General features: G+C 39.4%; 1 protein-coding gene across 2 annotated transcripts in view; it reads right to left on the bottom strand.

The window, feature by feature from the left end:
• LOC146868662 (collagen alpha-1(V) chain-like) overlaps positions 1 to 18,989 on the bottom strand; it is a 469,251-nt gene that overhangs the window by 26,820 nt on the left and 423,442 nt on the right. For both annotated transcript variants that reach the window (XM_085612768.1, XM_085612776.1), the window contains exons 46-56: positions 18,793 to 18,900; positions 16,493 to 16,546; positions 16,289 to 16,396; positions 15,557 to 15,610; positions 13,899 to 14,006; positions 11,754 to 11,807; positions 3,591 to 3,644; positions 2,732 to 2,785; positions 1,450 to 1,503; positions 1,055 to 1,162; positions 15 to 68 (exon numbers count right to left, since the gene is read on the bottom strand). In XM_085612768.1, coding sequence (XP_085468894.1) covers positions 15 to 68; positions 1,055 to 1,162; positions 1,450 to 1,503; positions 2,732 to 2,785; positions 3,591 to 3,644; positions 11,754 to 11,807; positions 13,899 to 14,006; positions 15,557 to 15,610; positions 16,289 to 16,396; positions 16,493 to 16,546; positions 18,793 to 18,900 — 810 coding nt within the window. The remainder of the gene's footprint in view (positions 1 to 14; positions 69 to 1,054; positions 1,163 to 1,449; positions 1,504 to 2,731; positions 2,786 to 3,590; positions 3,645 to 11,753; positions 11,808 to 13,898; positions 14,007 to 15,556; positions 15,611 to 16,288; positions 16,397 to 16,492; positions 16,547 to 18,792; positions 18,901 to 18,989) is intronic.

Below are 18,989 nucleotides of genomic sequence, written 5' to 3'. Positions count from 1 at the left end.
ACACTGTTGCCTACCATTGGACCCGGAGGACCATCTGGACCAGGAGAACCAGGAAGACCTTGTTCACCCTGAAAAAAACATACAATGATAAAAAAATTGTCTGAAAATTGGCAACAAAATATCTATAAAATAATACATTTCCTTTCACAAAAATGGTATTCTAATTATTGATTTTTTTGTATAATGAGACAGTACAAGTAATTTGATCAATGCTTGTAGACACACATTTCCTTAATTAAAAACATCAAAAATTAGTAGGATTGCAATTGAAAATTGCTTATCTAAAAAGTTTAAATGGATTGAAAGCTGAAACATTATATTTAAACCATTGTTTTGTTAGAAAGTTTGCAACACATTACCAGGGTTCGGTCATGACTGACTATTTTCTTTTTGTTTTCTAAAATGTTTAAAAGTTTAGTTATAAAATAAGAAACTGATATGATCTTAGATGAGGCCATACACTACCATATTCCACAAAGCTTTGTTTATTTTTAAAGCTTTGGTTGCTGTTGTGATAGCATAGACACACACCTAACTGGCACATCTGTACTGCATTGAATGTTGGTGTGATATTCTAACCAATTTCTGCTCTTGGAAGTTGTGAGGTATTTTTGGAGATATGTACAGCTCTCATATCAACATCTAAGTAAATGTCAGCTCTACACAGTGTCCTGTGCAAGATCAACGATGTTTACTCAGCTTTACTTTTGACCAATTACTTTTTTAAATTTGCTATTTGTATAAATGATTTACCTGGCTGTCACTTTTATTAATTTCCAGTCAGATTTTTACACAGAAGGATCTAAATCATATTGCACTGGAATTCTTCCTAACATACTGTGGAATTAGGCAGAAGTTTGAAATTCAGTTGATTTTCCACACATTATAATATCTTGCATACTATTTTTAAAATCATTGGATTCTGCCAGTGCAAATTCTTTAGCAATTCTGCATACACATGTAAATTCCAATAACACTCAAAATGTCTACTTTTTGGTCAAACTTTGTCCCTATTTCTCACGTGCTCAAAATCAAAATCTCCATCCACACTTACCACAGATCCTGGCAATCCACGAAGACCCTCTGAACCAGGTTTACCAGGAGCTCCCTGAGGACCAATGGGCCCTGTCTTCCCAGGTGGACCTTCAAGACCTGACTCTCCCTAAGAGCAAGAAAAAAACAGCTTAGTACCCTGTGAAGATATAGGATATGTTCTGTCAGCAGATCCATTTTAGTAGCTCTTTTGAAGAACAGTGAATTATGTTATAGTCAAAATAGATGTATGAAGTTAGTATAAACAATTATAAATTAAACTTTGTTCACAGACTTAGATTATTAGCTGATTGGGAAGAAGGTGAACAAATGCCTGACCTCAACAAATATTGACTGCCTATGCTAAGGTTTCTTATTTCAGTAAAATTTCTACCAGATATATTCAACAGACCTTACCTTTGCACCCTTTTCTCCTTGTCTTCCTTCGGGACCAGTTGGGCCTGGGGGACCCTAGAAAGGAAAGAAAGTGTCTAAATCCTTTTATTCAAGTGGGGAACATGATGAACAGAAGAATATGTTTTCACCCAATCGCTGGGTTCAAATAATACACAAAAAATATGAATATAGCTGCACCTCTTTGAGAGACCTCTCTGGAGACAAGAGGCCATGTTATTGTTATTGCAGGGGGTTCAGCAATTTTGTACTGATGCCTATACAAAAATATCATCTACGCTCACCAGTGGAAAAGTTTGTTCTTGCACTTGTTAATATGTGCAATATAAGTAAGTAGTCTGGCCTTCTGGGTTAGGGTGAGAATACTGATTGCATAAGATACATCTCTACAATTGTATACTCTTTTATAATAGTCTGAATATTATTTTAGGGTTTAATATTTGAAGAGCAATGCACTCTCATGCTTTTGAAACAAAGAAAGTGCGTACAAAAGAGAGGCAGACATGACCCTGCATTCTTCCAGGACAATGGTCCTTCAAGCTGCATGCTCCTATATTTTCCCCCATCCTCTAAGGTATATATGCCAACCCAGGCCTCCCTTTTTTGCATTAGCTAACACTGATCACAGGGAAACTAATGGACAATTAAAAATCTTGCAAGACTATCCCATGAAGAAATGTTATATCTCACAAGCTAACAAAAGTGTTCAAAAGGGTTTCTAAAATGATGCTTTTCTTGTTCGTTGGCCTAGATATTTGAAACAGTCCTAACAAGCCACACAGAACTTATGATGTTCTAAAGCAGGGTTCTTTGTCTTGTTTGATCGATTGAGTGCTTCTAATCTGGTAATCAATGCAGGCTACATATACCATCCCACTGCTGTAACCTCCTTATCCTCCTCCAACTTCAATTACTTAAGCAACAAGATTTAGAAAAAGAATATTCAGTGACTGTCTAAAACTGTAACTTTCTAGAAATTCGAATTTTAACTTTGCAATTTTACCAAATGACATTTAAGGAATATATTCACTCTGCAGAGTGATGAGGAGACATATTGCTGTTTCTCCATTCTAGAACAAAATAGCACGCCTTATAGGCAATGGGCTGACAGAACTGCTCCTTGAGTGGCTACAAGGCCACCATTGACTTGGGACCATAGATTTCAAACTTAGTCCTTCAGACAGACAGACTCCACAACCAATTAGATACCACACTGGGATGGATTTTGTTAGGGCTATGCAATAAAATCCTTTTTACTGTTTCTCAATTTAAAAAAATCACATACTCTCTTTCCTGGAGGGCCGGATGGACCAGGTTCACCAGTTGGACCAGGAGATCCCTAAAGAATAGAAAAGATAAAATACAGTGTTCATATTTCGCACAATTTGAAGCAACATCAAGCAACATCAACAATGTCATGACTGCAGAAGAACTCATATCCATCCATTCTAAGAATATTAAACATCATGGAATGCAGAGAAAATGGTACAATTTTGTTCACGGAAGAAGGCCATTCTGCCTTGTGCTGATAGGGCGTCCAATCATATTGTTTCAATGAATTATGTCTCTATAGCTATTTGGCTCTCTGTTGGCCCTATCTGAAACTGATTTCATGAAGTTAAAAAAAGCATCAAACCAAACAAAAACATCAGTTTCTTGCCTTAAATGTGGTATCCACCCATTATTCATAATTATTGATTAGCAGAATATATTTTTGAAACTTCTAAAATCAATATCATTAATGGGGTTGAAATAAATGAATGCAATATCGTTAAAAATTGGTACTGTGGCAAAATCTTACATAGTGATATGTTCCTTTTTTCATACAAATATATTGTTGATTCAAAGCAGAGCAATCTCTACAACTATTGAATGAGTGGAAATGACTTGGAAGTCTAAATGTAAGACAACTCTAGACTACTTCAAAGATGGGATCTGTGGAAGCTGTGAGACACTTTAGACAATGGTTGAAATGAAAAAGAAAAAGATCTATCAGGGGTATGTCATTAAGGAATGAGGTTCACAATTGCTTTGACTCTAGCAACGTCTAAGGTCATTCACAGCCAAGTGATGCTTGAATTGTTATTACCACCCAGCGACAGGTCAGCCCTACTTCCATAATGTTTAATGACAAAGATACTCACAGGCTGGCCAGATTCCCCATCATCTCCCTTGTCACCTGGAGGACCATCTTGACCCTGCAGGCAGAAAAAGAATAAAGAAGATTGTTATAATTGGAAGGATTGCATGACATATTAACATTTTAAACATCTGGCACTTAATCTACAGGGAATTCTGCGCACTGACAGGCTCATTTAGAATTCTGGGCAAAGTTAGGAGGGTGTATCTTGGAGAGGGACTACCATTAGCATGATGGATTCACCTTAAGAATTAGAGGGTTTAATATTTATAAAATTAAGAACACCAGCAAGCTTGATTGTTGATGCACGCTTCTGTCCAATTTTTCAAATTGTCAACAACCCTTTGCTGGTGTCAATACAGCACAGAATGCCTGGGCTGTGATGCAGTTTTATTGTATAAAGGATGCAGTATTACTGAACAACACATTTCATTTCTTTACTGAAAAGTGAAAAGCTTAGGAACAATGAGCAGTAGTCATAATGCCATACATTTTTACCATTTGCACGCAGGTGTAAAGGAATAGTTGAGTTCTACAACCTGATTTAAGACACCCGGAATAAACTTGTTTTTGAACTGAAGTTCAACAAAAAGTACAACTGACTGTATTTACTGTCCTAGAGCCCATCTTTATCTATTACTATTTCTTCTCTCTTCAGCACCACATTCCTATTTGAGTAGAGGATAGACTTCAGCTTTAAAATGAGTATGCACTCTGTATGTGCTTGGCCCATAATATAGAGCCTAGATTTGGCGATAGGAGTTTTTGATAATTCAGGAGGTGGGATTTTCTTCATGTATTCTTGGAACAATTCCTGCTTAGTTCTGAGCCATCATTCTCTCATTGAGACTAGAAATGAAGGATTCTATTACAGTTTACAAAAGGAGACTTTGACCATGGTGTGTCCTTCTTCTGCTACTATTTAATCTGTGGGATATTTTGATTCCTTATTGTACTGAGAATGATGGATACATTAAAACTGGTGCCTGGAGGCAAGAAATGGCCCAATGCACTACAGGCTCAGGTCTGATACTATGAAGGGGTTGATGTACACTTTTGGAAGACATCATTACACTATTAATAACTAAATGTGATCTTTTATTATAGAAGATGGTATGCTAGAAACTACTATTCCAAAGAGCAGTGGCATATAAAATGCTCAAATTCTAAAGTTAGTATAGTAACTTATCTAGTTAAACCTTATTAAATCCGAATAGAATTAACATCACAATTTATTACACAATATGGTATAGGATCTATGGTATGCATCTTGCCTCAAATATTCTTGGACAGTTTTCTAAACCCTGCGTATTGTTCGGAGCAAATTGGCTCCATATTGAATGCAAAATTTTCAAACAATTTATTTTCACTAAATAAATTATGTAATTAAGGAAAACAAATATTTAGGTGGGTAGAATAATAATAGGTGCCACAATCAGTGTTGTGGTATTCCTTAAATAAGGGCACTTGGAAGCCAGAAAAGAAAAACTCCTCTACCAGTTTTTATACACGAAGAAGACCTTTTGGAATGTGTATTGCCATTAAAAGGGACATATAATTGAAAAGAAAGATGTAAGTCACCTTTTGAGCTCATTATTTCACAAGTAAAAACGCTGTTGTAAATTCATATCATTTGAAGCTATTGTGGCACCTCCACTGATCACATTCTCAATTTACTAACTCCATTCCTTTTTCTCAGATATATTTAGATTGTGAAGAGGTCAAAACCTCTTCACACACAACACTGTAACACCACACAGAGTTAAATTCAAAATTAAAAGAATCAGTTCTTAAATAGCAGTCTCTATGATTTATTAGCAGCTCTCTTACAGCATGCAACACTACACTAAAGAGGCATTTGTGACTTCACTCTCTGAATTTGATGGACACAGGAAATTTCCCCCCAAGTTTCAGCTCATTGTACCTTGCCAAATGGTTGCATAATACTGTGGTGAAAGAATGTGCATATTGATATTACTCATATTCATTTATGACAACCTCAAAGTGCATACATATATTGTTAGACCTCTCAGCATAGTTTGCCACTTTAACACACAGGTTATTCTAGGAAGGTCACTCTACGATTGGGCTTGAGGCACTGACTTGTCATGATTTTCTACTTTAATGTTAACATACACACAACCAATTGTTCTACACCCTTTTTGTTCATTGTTTCTTTCTGAAATGCTGGAGTTGTCCTTGGATTCTTGTTGTCATGTATTTGTCTTCATTTGTACCATCATCCACCTGTATCCTCATAGTTTATAATTTTCCTCACAACACATGAAAGCGATTTGCAAATATTCCTGGGAGCATACCAGAATCATCAGGGTCAGAATAACTGGAGGCATCAGACCAGCAGGAGACAGGCAGGATGTGGAAAGATTAGGAAGAAGCAAGATTAGAGAATTTGGAAGGCTGGTGAGTTACAGCAAGGACACAAAGGTATTAGGTGAGCCTTCAAGGTCAAGGCATGAAGAAGTCAATCAGAAGGAAGTCTTGAGGGAGCATGAGAAGTTCCAGGAGAATTTAAGAACTTTCATAAACAACGGAGCCTCACACGCCTTTTTTGAATGCTAATTGCTTATACAATCAACACCAAATACGCATACATCCGGCTTTAGAACCTGACGAAACGGCAGCCATCTCTTTTGACTATTTCTTTATCCCTACTCATCTTTATCAGCATTAAAACCATCCAAGCCAAATATGATTTTCGATCCTTTTAGGGGCCCTAACTAAACGGCAGCCTTCTCATTATAATCTATTTTTTTACTCCTTCGAATTCTATCAGTATTAACAGCCGCCTTGTAACAACTACCCACAGAAGGAGAATTAACACCCTCTAACAACCATCTGAGAACCGGAGCTCAAACGGTTTGTTTGTCTTACGATCACTCCCCCACGGTACAAAGGATATTTCACAGCATGGTGGGACCTAACATGATACAGGATGGAAACAGCGCATACTCTATTCAATACCCCCAATCTATCGAAAAATGCCTCTAAAACCTTCAAGCATAATTTGCTCAGAAAAAAACAGATACCCTGTTCCTAGATCCCGCCTTTAATGCCAAAAAAAGCACTATACTCATTAACCTCATATTCTTCACAAGAAAAATAGAAAAATCGCGATCGGCCTTCTCCAAGCTATTAAATATCCAGGAACATAAAAATATCCCCTACGGAACTAGGATTACTATGACACCCGCGCAAAATCTCAGAGCTACACTGAACATAACATCCTACAAAAATGGCACACTGCTCATTCAAGCAGTTAAGGACCTAGAACTATTCGACAAATACTTCTTCACCCTTAAAACACACACCATCACCACATTCAGCATCTCTCAGGACCTAACCACTCCTACCAGCCCTTCATCTCCTGAGGATCAATGACCCCCTACACCTCCTAGAACTGGTGAAAGTAGCATTAACAATTATCATCAGCCCTGTGCTTTAAAAAGCCAGTCCATCAACCCATCCTTTGTACGTCAGGGCCTAGCTTCTCCCCCCACCCTATCAGCTCATCCTGAGGATCAACAACCCCCTACCCCTCCAGAACTGTTGAAAGTAGCATGAACAATTCCCATCAGCTCTGTGCCTTAAAAAGCCAGTCCATCAACGACCCAGTGTACCTCCGGACCCTACTTCTCCCTCCACCCTATCTGCACCTCAGGAAGATCTACGACCCTTGCCTCAACCTAGATCTGCTGAAAGAAGCATCAACAACCATCCTCCCTTTTCACTCACCGGAGCGACTCCCTCATCTAGAATTAGCAAGAACAACAACAACAACGCCCCCCTCTCAACACCCAACTTCAGCTCCCCCCGCCCTATCAAGATTCTCCCAAAACACATCCTTTCATCACCGTCCGAAATTTACAAAACGTTATCCTAGAAATCAGAAACATTCTTCAACTCGCTGAAAACACCCTCTCTACACTTAAACACCTTGAAAATTCCCTAGCAACAGTCGAGAAGGGAATAAAAACTATCCCCTTACCTCTAACCGATCAATTCTTGTGCACATGCAGACTCTCCAACAATTTAACGGACCGTGAAATCCAAACACTACTACGGCTATATGAAACTACAGCTGGCCCTTCCACAAATAAAGATGAACACGCTATACTCCCAGTCCCTAGCGACCCAAGCAGAACTTTACATCCAAGACTTAGAGGAATAGACCTGAATAACATCAATCATTAACCGCGTACACCGAGAACCCTGAGCCAACTGTAAAGAATTCCTCAAACGGGCTCTCCTGCCTTCTACTGAATTGCCGCTCAGCCCCAAAACACGCCTCTGACATCGCCGATCTTGCCCTCAATAGGAAAGTGGATATAATCATCCTCACAGAAACATGGCTCAATGAATCATCCTCCCCTTGCCTAGACCTTCTAGTCCCCCTGGACTACAACATCATTAGATTAGACAGAACGCACAAGACAGGCGGAGGCTTAGCCTGCATACATCGTTCCGACATCACCAACTCAAAATTTCACTTGGAACCCCTAGTCTCTTGAGACTACCTGGGGATTTCTGTTAAATCATCAAGTATCCTCTCTCACAAACTACATGTACTCTACCATCCTCCAGGTTCGAATGTTGAATTCACATAACAGCTTATGGAAATTATTACCTCAAACTCTTCCGCTCACTCCAAAGACTTATACCCGGGTGATTTCAATCTCCACTGGGATAACCCCCTGGACAAGCAGGTTAACGCCCTCAAAACCTTCCTAGAAGACCATTCCCTGACCCAAGTTATCTCAATGCCAACTCACTCAAAGGGTGCCACTCTTGATTAGATCATATCTAAACAAAATACTATTGAATCATTCTCGGTCAGACCATCACATTATCATCTTCCAAATTCCATCAACTTACAAGAAAACTTTCTCGCAACAAAGAAAGAAAAAACATTGGATAAGAGACACAAAAAACATCGATTGGAACAACCTGGCCTCCCACTGGGAGGAGGCTCTCACTCCCCCCAATAACGTGTCAGACGTCAACTACCTCACAGCTCACTACAACTCCTCAATGACCAAAGTCTTCGATCAAGCCGCTCCACCAAAACTTAAAAGAATTCCGGATAAAGACAAAACCCAATGTTCAGCAGAGCCTTAAATGAAGAGAGACGCAAACTTAGATCAACGGAATGGAAATGGAGGCAACATCCCTCCCCCAATCATCTTAAACTTCTCCGGAAATCGAGAAATTCCTACAATAAAAGTATCCTACAATCAAAAAAAGACTTTTTCAGATCAGAACTAGACAAGGCCAAGAATAGACAAAGAAACTCTTCGAAATTCTGAAACAACAATCTAACAAATTAGCCAAATCCTCACTCCTAACATCAAAATCACAGTTGAGTAGTGTAGAATTTTCCTCATTTTTCACAGCTAAAACTAACTCTCTTCAACTCGAACTTAGTGAGGCAGCATTCAACTCAGCCATTCCAAAGAGCAGTCAAACGAAATTCCTGCACTGCAAGAGCTAACGCTGCCCAAAAACAACTCTCACTGGGCCACTTTTAAACTCTACGATCTCATTGACATCACCGACGACCAAACTTAACAACCACTTCAACAACCCTGTCCCCTCAAATTGCTTACCCCACCTCTTCCATATCATCTCCCCTCTCTGGACCAAAATCATCAATGCCTCACTATCACAAGGTCACATCCCAGATTGCCTAAAAACAGGCCAAGGCACCCCTATCCTAAAACAACCAACAGCAGATAACTCCGACCCCAATAACTTCCGACCAATAACCAACATTCCCATGCTCGCCAAGGTCCTGGAAAAGTGTGTTCAGCAACAACTGAACCAACACATCTCGCACTTCAATCTACTGAACATTCACCAGTCGGGTTTCAGACCTGGTCATAGCACAGAAACAGCCATGCTGCAACTAGTAGATGACACCCTTGAAGCCCTTGACTGCAACAAAACCTGCCTGCTAGTTCTACTCGACCTCTCATCAGCCTTCGATACGGTCAATCACGACAAATTACTAACAAGACTAGAAAACAGGATGGGTTTATCTGGTAAAGTCCTTCAGTGGTTCAAATCCTTCCTGGAAAACAGAATGCAATCGTACATGATCAACAACAATCTCTCTGTTTCCTCCCCTATTATACTGGGAGTTCCTCAAGGCTCCACACTATCTCCCATGCTATTCAACCTATACATCAAACCACTCACCGAGCTACTACAGCAGGAGAATATCTCCTTCCACATGTATGCGGATGACACCCAAGGGTACATCAAGATCTCCTCTATCGCAGAGATAAGGACAATGAACCTAGCTCTCGAAAAGACAGTCCAAAGGCTATCGACCAACTTCCTCAAGCTAAACTCTTAAAAAACCGAGTTTCTCTGAATCTCCCCCCCTAAAAACTCCACTGAGGCAAAGGAGTGGATCAAAATCATCACTGCGTTGAATTGCACGCCAACTGTAGTAGACTCCTCCATATCACTAGTTATCACTCTGGATAAGAACCTTAACATGCAAAATCACGTCAACTTATTGTCTAAAAATGCCCGCTTGCACCTCAGCTATCTCAGAAAAATGAAACCTTTTCTCGAGAATTCCAACCTCAAAACTGCAGTCCAGTCCTTAGTTATTTCAAGGCTTGAATACGGATGTACCACCCTCGCTGGTCTTCCCAAAATCTCAACCGCCCCTCTAAAAGCCAGTCTCAATGCCGCAGCAAGACTCATAACAGGTTCTAGGAAATTTGACCACATATTGCCACACCTGAAAGCACTCAACTGGCTATATTACAAAGCTTGAATCCACCTAAAAATGGCCTGCATCACACACAAGGCGTTACACCACAACACCCCCCAGTACCTTGCCCAAAAACATACCTTATCTGGAGGAAACAGACACTCAAGGAGCACAAACAATCTACTTCTGAAACCCTCACATTTCAAAAAGAACTTCCAACAGAGAATTCTCTGGGGCAGCGCCAAGAATATGGAACTCGCTTCCACCATACATCAGAAAAATCCCCGCTACACCTCTCTTCAAAAAGGAAACAAAATTATTCCTGATGAGCAAATTCCTACCTTAATTCCGCACAACCACGACCCTTGATCTACAACCCCTAACTATCTCTACTCTCGGGTTACCTGACCATGAAGTGAAGACCAACACGAACGTGAACTGTCTTTTACTGCTCAGAATATTTCCTCCCACTGCTGCCACGAGAAATAAAGTCCTACCCGAACTTTGAATGTTTTTTTACTGCTCAGAACAAGTCCTCTCAATACTGTTACTTCTTGTTACTTTCAGATTATGTTTCTTTATACGCAATGTTCCCCTTTGAATGTGTTCACCGTACGCTTTATATAAAGCGCTCTGATACCCTAGCTTGAGTCTGGTTCGCGCTCTATAAAACTAGAAAAATAAATAAAATAAATAAAAGAATGACTCTACTAATCATAGTTATCACCTATGCTCGCTCCTAATCTATTTATCTAACCCTTAGTCCATGTACCCCCAATTGAGAGTGCGTGCTCTGAGTTCCTGTCTCTCAGAACAGAAACTCTCAGAAGGAGGAGTTTTGGATATTAGCATCGGAAACTATTAAACGTATTGTTTTTAGTTTTGAACCTCACACTCAGTCAAGTAACTTCGCAGCTGTCTCCACATTACTAGGGACTAAATGTAAAAACCTCTTTCAAATTGAGTCCGATTAAAAGGGGTATTTTGAGTTCTAGGAAGAGCTATTTATAAAATGTGCGTGCTTAAGGGCATGCTTTTTTGGCAAATGCCTCTCTTTAAATCCACTTTTCACAAGTTTGGATTGTGTTGTTGATGCTAATCAACCTCTGATTCTAGAGGTTACTGGATTGACCTATACTTTTTCAATTTTTTGCATCAATTTTGCTATTGTTCTCTGGTTGCCAAAGGCCTGTTGCTTCCACCTTCCAGCAAGACCCCCTACAAAGAAACTCTATAAGTTTACAGGCTGCCTCCTTCTGGAACACATATCCTTTGACTTTTTAGATAAATCCCTGACAACTTCTTAGTTGGTAAACATGTTTGCTCTCTCTGTATACTTTCTGTAGAAGGATTTTCTGACAGATTGTTATTCTATGGAAAAACACTCAAAGCAACACATTAATATGGAAAAACAATACTTACTGCTGGACCAGATTCTCCAGGAGGGCCAGGATCTCCAGGGAAGCCAACTGGACCCTAAAAATAAAATAGAATACATGTGATGTGAACATAAGTTATCAGCGTCCAAATCCTTAACCTTGCTGTAAAGGGTACATTTCCACCAACAATTTTATCAGTCATGAATACAATAGAAAATTAATATATACTTTCTAGCTCCAAAAAGGAATACACTGCCAGTGTGCACCACACCAGAAACAAGATTTCTAAAACTAATCTTTTTGAAGGAGATGGCATTGATGTAGCCCTCATTAGTCAATCCATGCTATGATAAATAAAGATAAGACAACTAATCTTTTCTTCACCATCACTATTATCAATAGGAAATCTAATGATATTACATATATAGTAAGCTAAGTACTTTTTAGCAGTATATTTAATGGAGAAGTCCTAAAACCAAAACAACAATTTAGAAACAACATTGCCACCAATCACCAATAATGAAATAACTAAACAATTAACAATGGCCACTCCTAAAATTGTTTCACTATATATATATCTGTGAAATTATAGACCTGTCCAATATTATAGTACAGGGGGGGGGGGGAATGATAGGCAATCTAATTTAGACATATTGAATTATACCAGAGGGGGGAGGGTGAAAAAAAGTCCATGGTCATGCAATGTTCTCCTTTAATGTGCCAAGATGATATAGCAGCACAGCATGCCAAGTTAATTCCAAAAAACAATCACAGGCATGCTAAACTATTGGGTGCTAAATCTGCATCTATTTTAAAATATTAAAATGTTGGGTCTCAAGATTCTTCCATTTCTCCTTCTTGTGTACTAAAGGTAGTCTTTCACATTATGGCTTTCAGAAAATGTGTATGCTTATACAATCCAAAAGGCAAACTAGGTAGCCATGAAGACAGTATTTCCGCTGTACAAGATGCTCTTCAGGTTATACTGTGTATGGAAAAGTCTGAAATAAAAGCAACCAAATTAATTTATTTAATCCAATATTTTGGTTGTGATGCAAGGCAAAACAAGTGAGAGTTATTTTTATTTATAGAGGAAAGTAAATTGTGAGAATGTTTGGCTAATATGGGTAAGCATTTAAAGTCATTACACCGGGGATCTCTTCAGATTTGGACCAATCGAAAAAACAATGCCAACCAAAAGGCTACAAGTGAAGAGACTGGATTTTTGTTTTAGTTTGGACCTTTACACCATGCAATTTGGCCACCTTTGTTAATTCCTTCAAATACAGATTACTTTAGCTTTTTGAAATGCAATACTTGTGGGCCGTAAACCTTTTCTCAGAGTATTTTAGGTAGCTGATAAGGGAATTGTTCTGATCAGGTCACAGGGGAAAGGAAGTAGTGGTATGTGATTCATGTCCGGATTTCCTAACATTATCCAAATTTGAGAAATGTATTATTTTTACTGATCAAATGCTGAAATTTAAGTACTAAACAAATAAACTTCAAGCTGCCTGTTCCACAGGTGGAGCACTATAGTTGTACAGCAATAATGAAGAAGCCTATTAGGCCAGGGTCACACTTACATCTCTACTATATAGCCAAGTCTTGCACCCTGTACAATCCAGTCCTTGCTTAATTTGGTTTCTTCATTTTGACTGATCGGTGAGAACAAGTCCTGCAATGCTTTCTTCTGGGACCCTGTTAGAGCCTGAGTTTTTTCACCTATTGTTCTTGAATGCACATCCTAATTTTGTATGTGTACAGGATGGGAATTGAGGAGATTCTAATTAGCAGTGTCATTGCTTATCCATAAAATATAGGCACTACAGTGGTCAAAGGCCAAACCTCTTATCACTGGAATACATAATCTACCCATAATCTACCCAAAATATAGTCTATCTAAACCCAAGGGTTACCAATTAAATAGTACCTGACTGCATACCACAGCAATCCTATTTGCGTGTAATGACTACATTACACATAATCTACATCTACAGACCTCGATGGCATAAAAGATGCAAAACGTATTCCCTTTGAAATACTACAGCAGAGAATTGAGAGAAACAATAGATAAATAGTTAGTTGCCTTGCTGCACCAAACTTACACTTCTTCTGATTTCCAAAACAAGGTGCATACAAATTAGAAATAATGATTTGCAAGCAACTGCGAAAATCAATGTCTTACCGGGCTTCCTTTGGGGCCATCATCGCCAGGAGGACCTTTTGGACCAGGAGGTCCAGCAGCACCAGATGGACCTGCCTCTCCCTTTTCTCCTCTTTCACCTTTGGGACCCTGCGAAACAATGACAATATTTCCGTTTTAAGTACTTCATTTTCTGTCTCATGGAGGCAGACATGTGTGGAAGATGCAGTGAACAGATCAACGTGGCAGAATAACCTATCAGCCTTTGCAGGTGGGATTCATGTACAGCTCTCATGGGGAGTGTGAAAAGCCCAGTGGCATAATTAAAATGTAGGCCTAACTATAGATGGTCCAAGAAATGTGGTGGGTGCACCAAACAAACCATTACCATTTAAGATATGGGGTGCAACTGAACCATAAAAAGGACTAGAGTGTCCATTGTCCTGCCAATCTAGTGCTCTATATGGGCTAGTAATTCATAGTAGTCTCAGGATTTATGGCGACACAAAAACTTGCATGTTTCATTTGCAGTCTTTCCTAGTGTGGCTGAGCTGTTCTCTACTATATGTGCAAGAGGCCACAGTGCACAGCGAGGCACAAGATAGTCAGAGTGATTACGATAACAAAAGGTGTATGTATACTGTTGCAAATGTCTAGCTTTCAAAAGCTATAAAAGTGTCAAAAATATATTTAAAATGGAGCAATGCTGGGCAATATCGCTTTATAATCCTCTCGTGTAATGACATGATGGCTAAAGCAGCTTAATTTTCATTCTTTGACTATTAGAGTGAGGATAGAATTGAGTTTTACAGCTCAGTCAAAATGAGCTCCTCTTTGCAAATGTGTTCTGCATCAGCATTTAACTGTCAGAACAAATGATAAGGGTATTCAGTGCGCACATTTAAGGCTCAAACTGATTCTTTCTAATCCTTGTGCAAATCTAGAATGGGGCAAAAATTTGTACTCAATTTATAATTGCAATTTTTGCGGCACATACATTACCCCTCTGCGTTTGCCTGTGAAACGTTAACTCAGAACAGGTGAAAGAAGGCACAGTTAGCTTGTTAATCACCATTTTGAGGTTTTCTAATTGGCATGGTGCTATAATAGAGAACCCACAAAATACCACACCCGCAGTCTCTCAAACTGTGGGAACTTCAATATCCCACCTGTTTAGTGAGGGACTCAGAATAATCCCTAAAGCGTTTTATATACAAAATACTCTTCAGAAACCCTATTTTGTTGGCCTGGATTTGGGTTTGGGGTGCAGTAATTTTCCCTAATGATCATGCCAATATGCGGTAAACCAGCCCTGCAATGTCAGGGTCTACATTAATAATTGGATGTGAATGTTATGAACCAAGAAGTAAGAAGTGCCCACATGTCAGCCAGAAGAATGAGTGGCAAGAAGAAGAGAACTTTCTCCAGGTATTCTGGCAATACCTGGTTGTGATGTGTATTTTCAGCACTCTTGTTACCTTGTGTCAATCTCTTGAAGGAGAAGAACAGATTATGTACTATAAATTGTTGGATAGAGGAAGTCTAAAATCACATGTTCCAGGTCACATAGATTATATAGGGTGAGGCGTGCAACAGGAAGAGTAAATCCCGATCACAGGCTTTAAGTTTATAAAACAAAACAGCTATGATAAAAAGAGAAAGTGAATGTGTGGCTGTATCTTATAGGTAGTCGCACTCACCGGTGGTCCACCTTCTCCTGGAAGCCCAGGCTCTCCAGATTCGCCAGGATCACCCTATAGAAAAAGGGATCAATCATAGGTAATTCAAGCATTAAACTGTAGCATCATCAGCATTGACAACTCACAGAGAATGGACAGGCTGTACTACAACAAAACATGCCCAGAGTATAACCGACTTATTACTTTTAGGAGAAGATATCCTCTTCTCTATTTTAAATCCTGAAACAAGGCATAGGTATTAGTGGTATTTCAGTAAAATGAATTTGTTATTTTTCAAGGCAGATATACTGCACATCGTACAAAGTGGATGTATCCTGCACAATGTGAAGATTAAAGCGTTCACCTTTTTCCCCAAGTTTCTGAGCATTTAAAACTGTGGGATTGTCCCGGAAGGAGAAGTCTAGCTTTAGAATTTTCTTAAATCTTTGAAACATCACAATTTATACAGGATTTGCCCTGGAATGAGAAATCCTAGGACTGTCTTAAGTCTCAAAAGATAGTATTAAGTCTGTCTTAAGTGACTGCACTGTTGAGTATCAACACCAACAATAGCATGGTACATGAATACTGAGTACAGAATATCCATTTTGTGAATAGTCAAAAAGTAGTAAATGTACTCGAACGTGTACTTTATCTTTGTGAATCAGAACCTAGATGTTTATGCTGTGAATTATGGACTGACCACATTGGAAATTAGAGATTTGTAAAATACTTTCTCTTGACCAGGCTTACCTTTTCTCCCACAGAACCTGGATTTCCGATACCACCTGGAGGACCTTGTGGACCATCAGCCCCTGGTGCACCAGATGGCCCTCTTGGACCAGGAGGGCCAGGTGGACCCTAAAATTGGATGATAAATTCAAAGGTATTGATGTTTTGCTATTTATCAGAAAATTGTCCTTGATAGGCCTATACAATATGCTTGAATATGCTCACCATCTGACCAACATCGCCTGTTTCTCCTTTCTCACCAGGTGGACCAGGCAAACCCTGTTACCGAAAAGAAAGAAAGAAATAATGTATTAGCACTAATTCAACCAAGCACCATATATAGCACACAAAATTTCCTTCTAAAAGCATTAAGTACATTTGGCATCAAAGAGGTCTGAAAATGAGCAGTTAGTATTATTGGTCGACATTATTTTTTTGATTGATATATATAAGACCACACCAGAAACCTCAGCATACTCCTGGACAACAAACTGACCATGAAGTCCCAGATCAAAGCAGTCTGCTCTGCCTGATTTCTCACACTTCGCCTGTTATGAAAAGTCTTCAAATGGCTCCTGAACACCAGACGTATCGACACTCAAGCCCTGATCACTAGCAGATTAGACAGCAGAGCACTCTATGCTTGGGTCACCATACACCTTCTGCAGAGACTCCAGGCCATACAGAACTCCACTGCCAGACTCATCCTTCACTTCCCCAGATGAACCCACATCACCCCCATCTAAGAAAACTCCACTGGCTCCCTATGAAGAAGAGATGTCAATTCAAGCTGATGCTCCACACCTACAAAGCAGTACATAACCAAGGACCAGCCGACATCAACCACCACCTGAACTTTCACCATCCTACCAGACAACTACGCTTTGCCTCCCCTCTGACTCACCTATGCCCTGGTCATCCACCGAAGCAACAATGGAGGATGCTCCTTTTCCTACCTCTCAGCAAAAAGCTAGAATGACCTTCCTCTGGAGCTACGAACCACCACCTCTCTACTAGAATTCCCGGAGAGCACTGTTCGATTGAGCCACCTAAACCATCACGACCCTCAAGCGCCTGAAAACACTCTTGGGTGATTAGTTGCACCATATGAATTCACTGATTGATTGCTTGATTGACATATCCCATAATGTAGCTGTCATAGGACATGTTTGAAAATTATGCATTTATGACTATTCATATTTTAATATTTAGATGCTATACATATATTGTGGTCATTCAGCTTTACCATTGTTTGCATTGTATAGCTATCAACTGTTGTAGTAACTTGATCTTCCCCTAAACTAACTCTTTTAGAGTTTTTGAGAATTAACGTTGTGTCACACATGGTTAAACATTTGCAGCACTACAATACCAGATCTAGCCTCTATGTGCACCTCACAGAAGCTAATTGTTTGGAAAGCTCTTGGGTAAAAGGAGATTTGGAAGGACAATACAGGTGAATGATGAACTGCAAAGCACTTGGGAAACTTTAAAAGATCATGTGAAGGGTTTGTTCTCATTCTGGTGCCAGCCCCTTGGTGTTTGTTACATAGTTTAAACAGAATTTTTTGTGTGTATTCTATTGTACTGGTTTATTAATTATTTTTCATTGATTACATTGATTGCTTTTTTATTTGAAAATCCTTGTTCTTCCTTTACTCTGAGTACAAGGTCATCAGGTTTGCCTTCTTCAGATTGTTCTCAAGCTCACTGATCTGTATCCAGGTGGCCACATTGGTGAGCAGTTACAAATAAACACTTCAGTCACTAGACTGCCATGGGATAATACACTGAGCAAGATCTCATTGGCATACTGATTGCACAGTAGATTATGTTTCCACAGTATATTAGCCAGTGAGGTGCCGTATACATTGAACAACACAGGTGGCTGCACAGACATTTACAAACCCAAATCTGGGAGGGGCAGTTATATCTTTAAAACCTGTACCTGCATTTTGCATTCTGCAACGCTGAAACAACCTGAACCATTACAAAATGGTATCAGAGTACCCACAAGAGACCCAACGTAATAAAACCACAGAGCACTATCAATAATACTGGATGCCTCTGATAGGTTTAACATGGCAAGTGCTGATGTACAACCATAAATAGCCATAAGTAAATCCTTTGGCATGCATACCATGGCAGGCTCCTATTGAACAGTCCTAAAGTCTACCTTAGAGGCATCAATGACTCCAACCATGATAGACATCTTACTAACCAGGCCAAAACCACCTTTCCAACAACAGGATTGAAAAAGCCAGATTGTAATTTGGATGATAGTTGGCTAGCACCGTAATAATAAAAGCTGCTTCATTCATTTTCATTCAATACCAAAAAAGTTCTTTATTCAAATTAAATTGGAATAAGGGATACAAGATTAGTTCTGAAACCAAACTAAAAACATTTTGGGTAACATTAATCTTTCGTGAAATATAATATTTTGTTTGAAATGCAATTAGACATTGGGATTACTGGAGCATGTGACGAGTCCACAAATGTGAGGTGATACATTTACATCTCACCTGCAATCCAACTGGGCCAGGAGGACCAGGGAAACCACGTGGACCTTCATCACCTTTTTGACCAAAGAGACCCTGCTGTCCTCTGGGTCCTGGTTCACCATCAGCTCCCTGGAGGAAAATTGTTTTAAAGTTTCAATATTTTATCAACGGCAAGTAATTTTCAATGTTTTGTCAGTCTGGATATGTAGAGACAGAAA

This window comes from Triturus cristatus, chromosome 1_2 (genome assembly GCF_964204655.1).
Source record: "Triturus cristatus chromosome 1_2, aTriCri1.1, whole genome shotgun sequence".
Lineage (NCBI taxonomy): Eukaryota > Metazoa > Chordata > Amphibia > Caudata > Salamandridae > Triturus > Triturus cristatus.
Note: the sequence above shows the minus strand (reverse complement) of the source record. Positions and strands in the feature narration are given on the sequence as shown.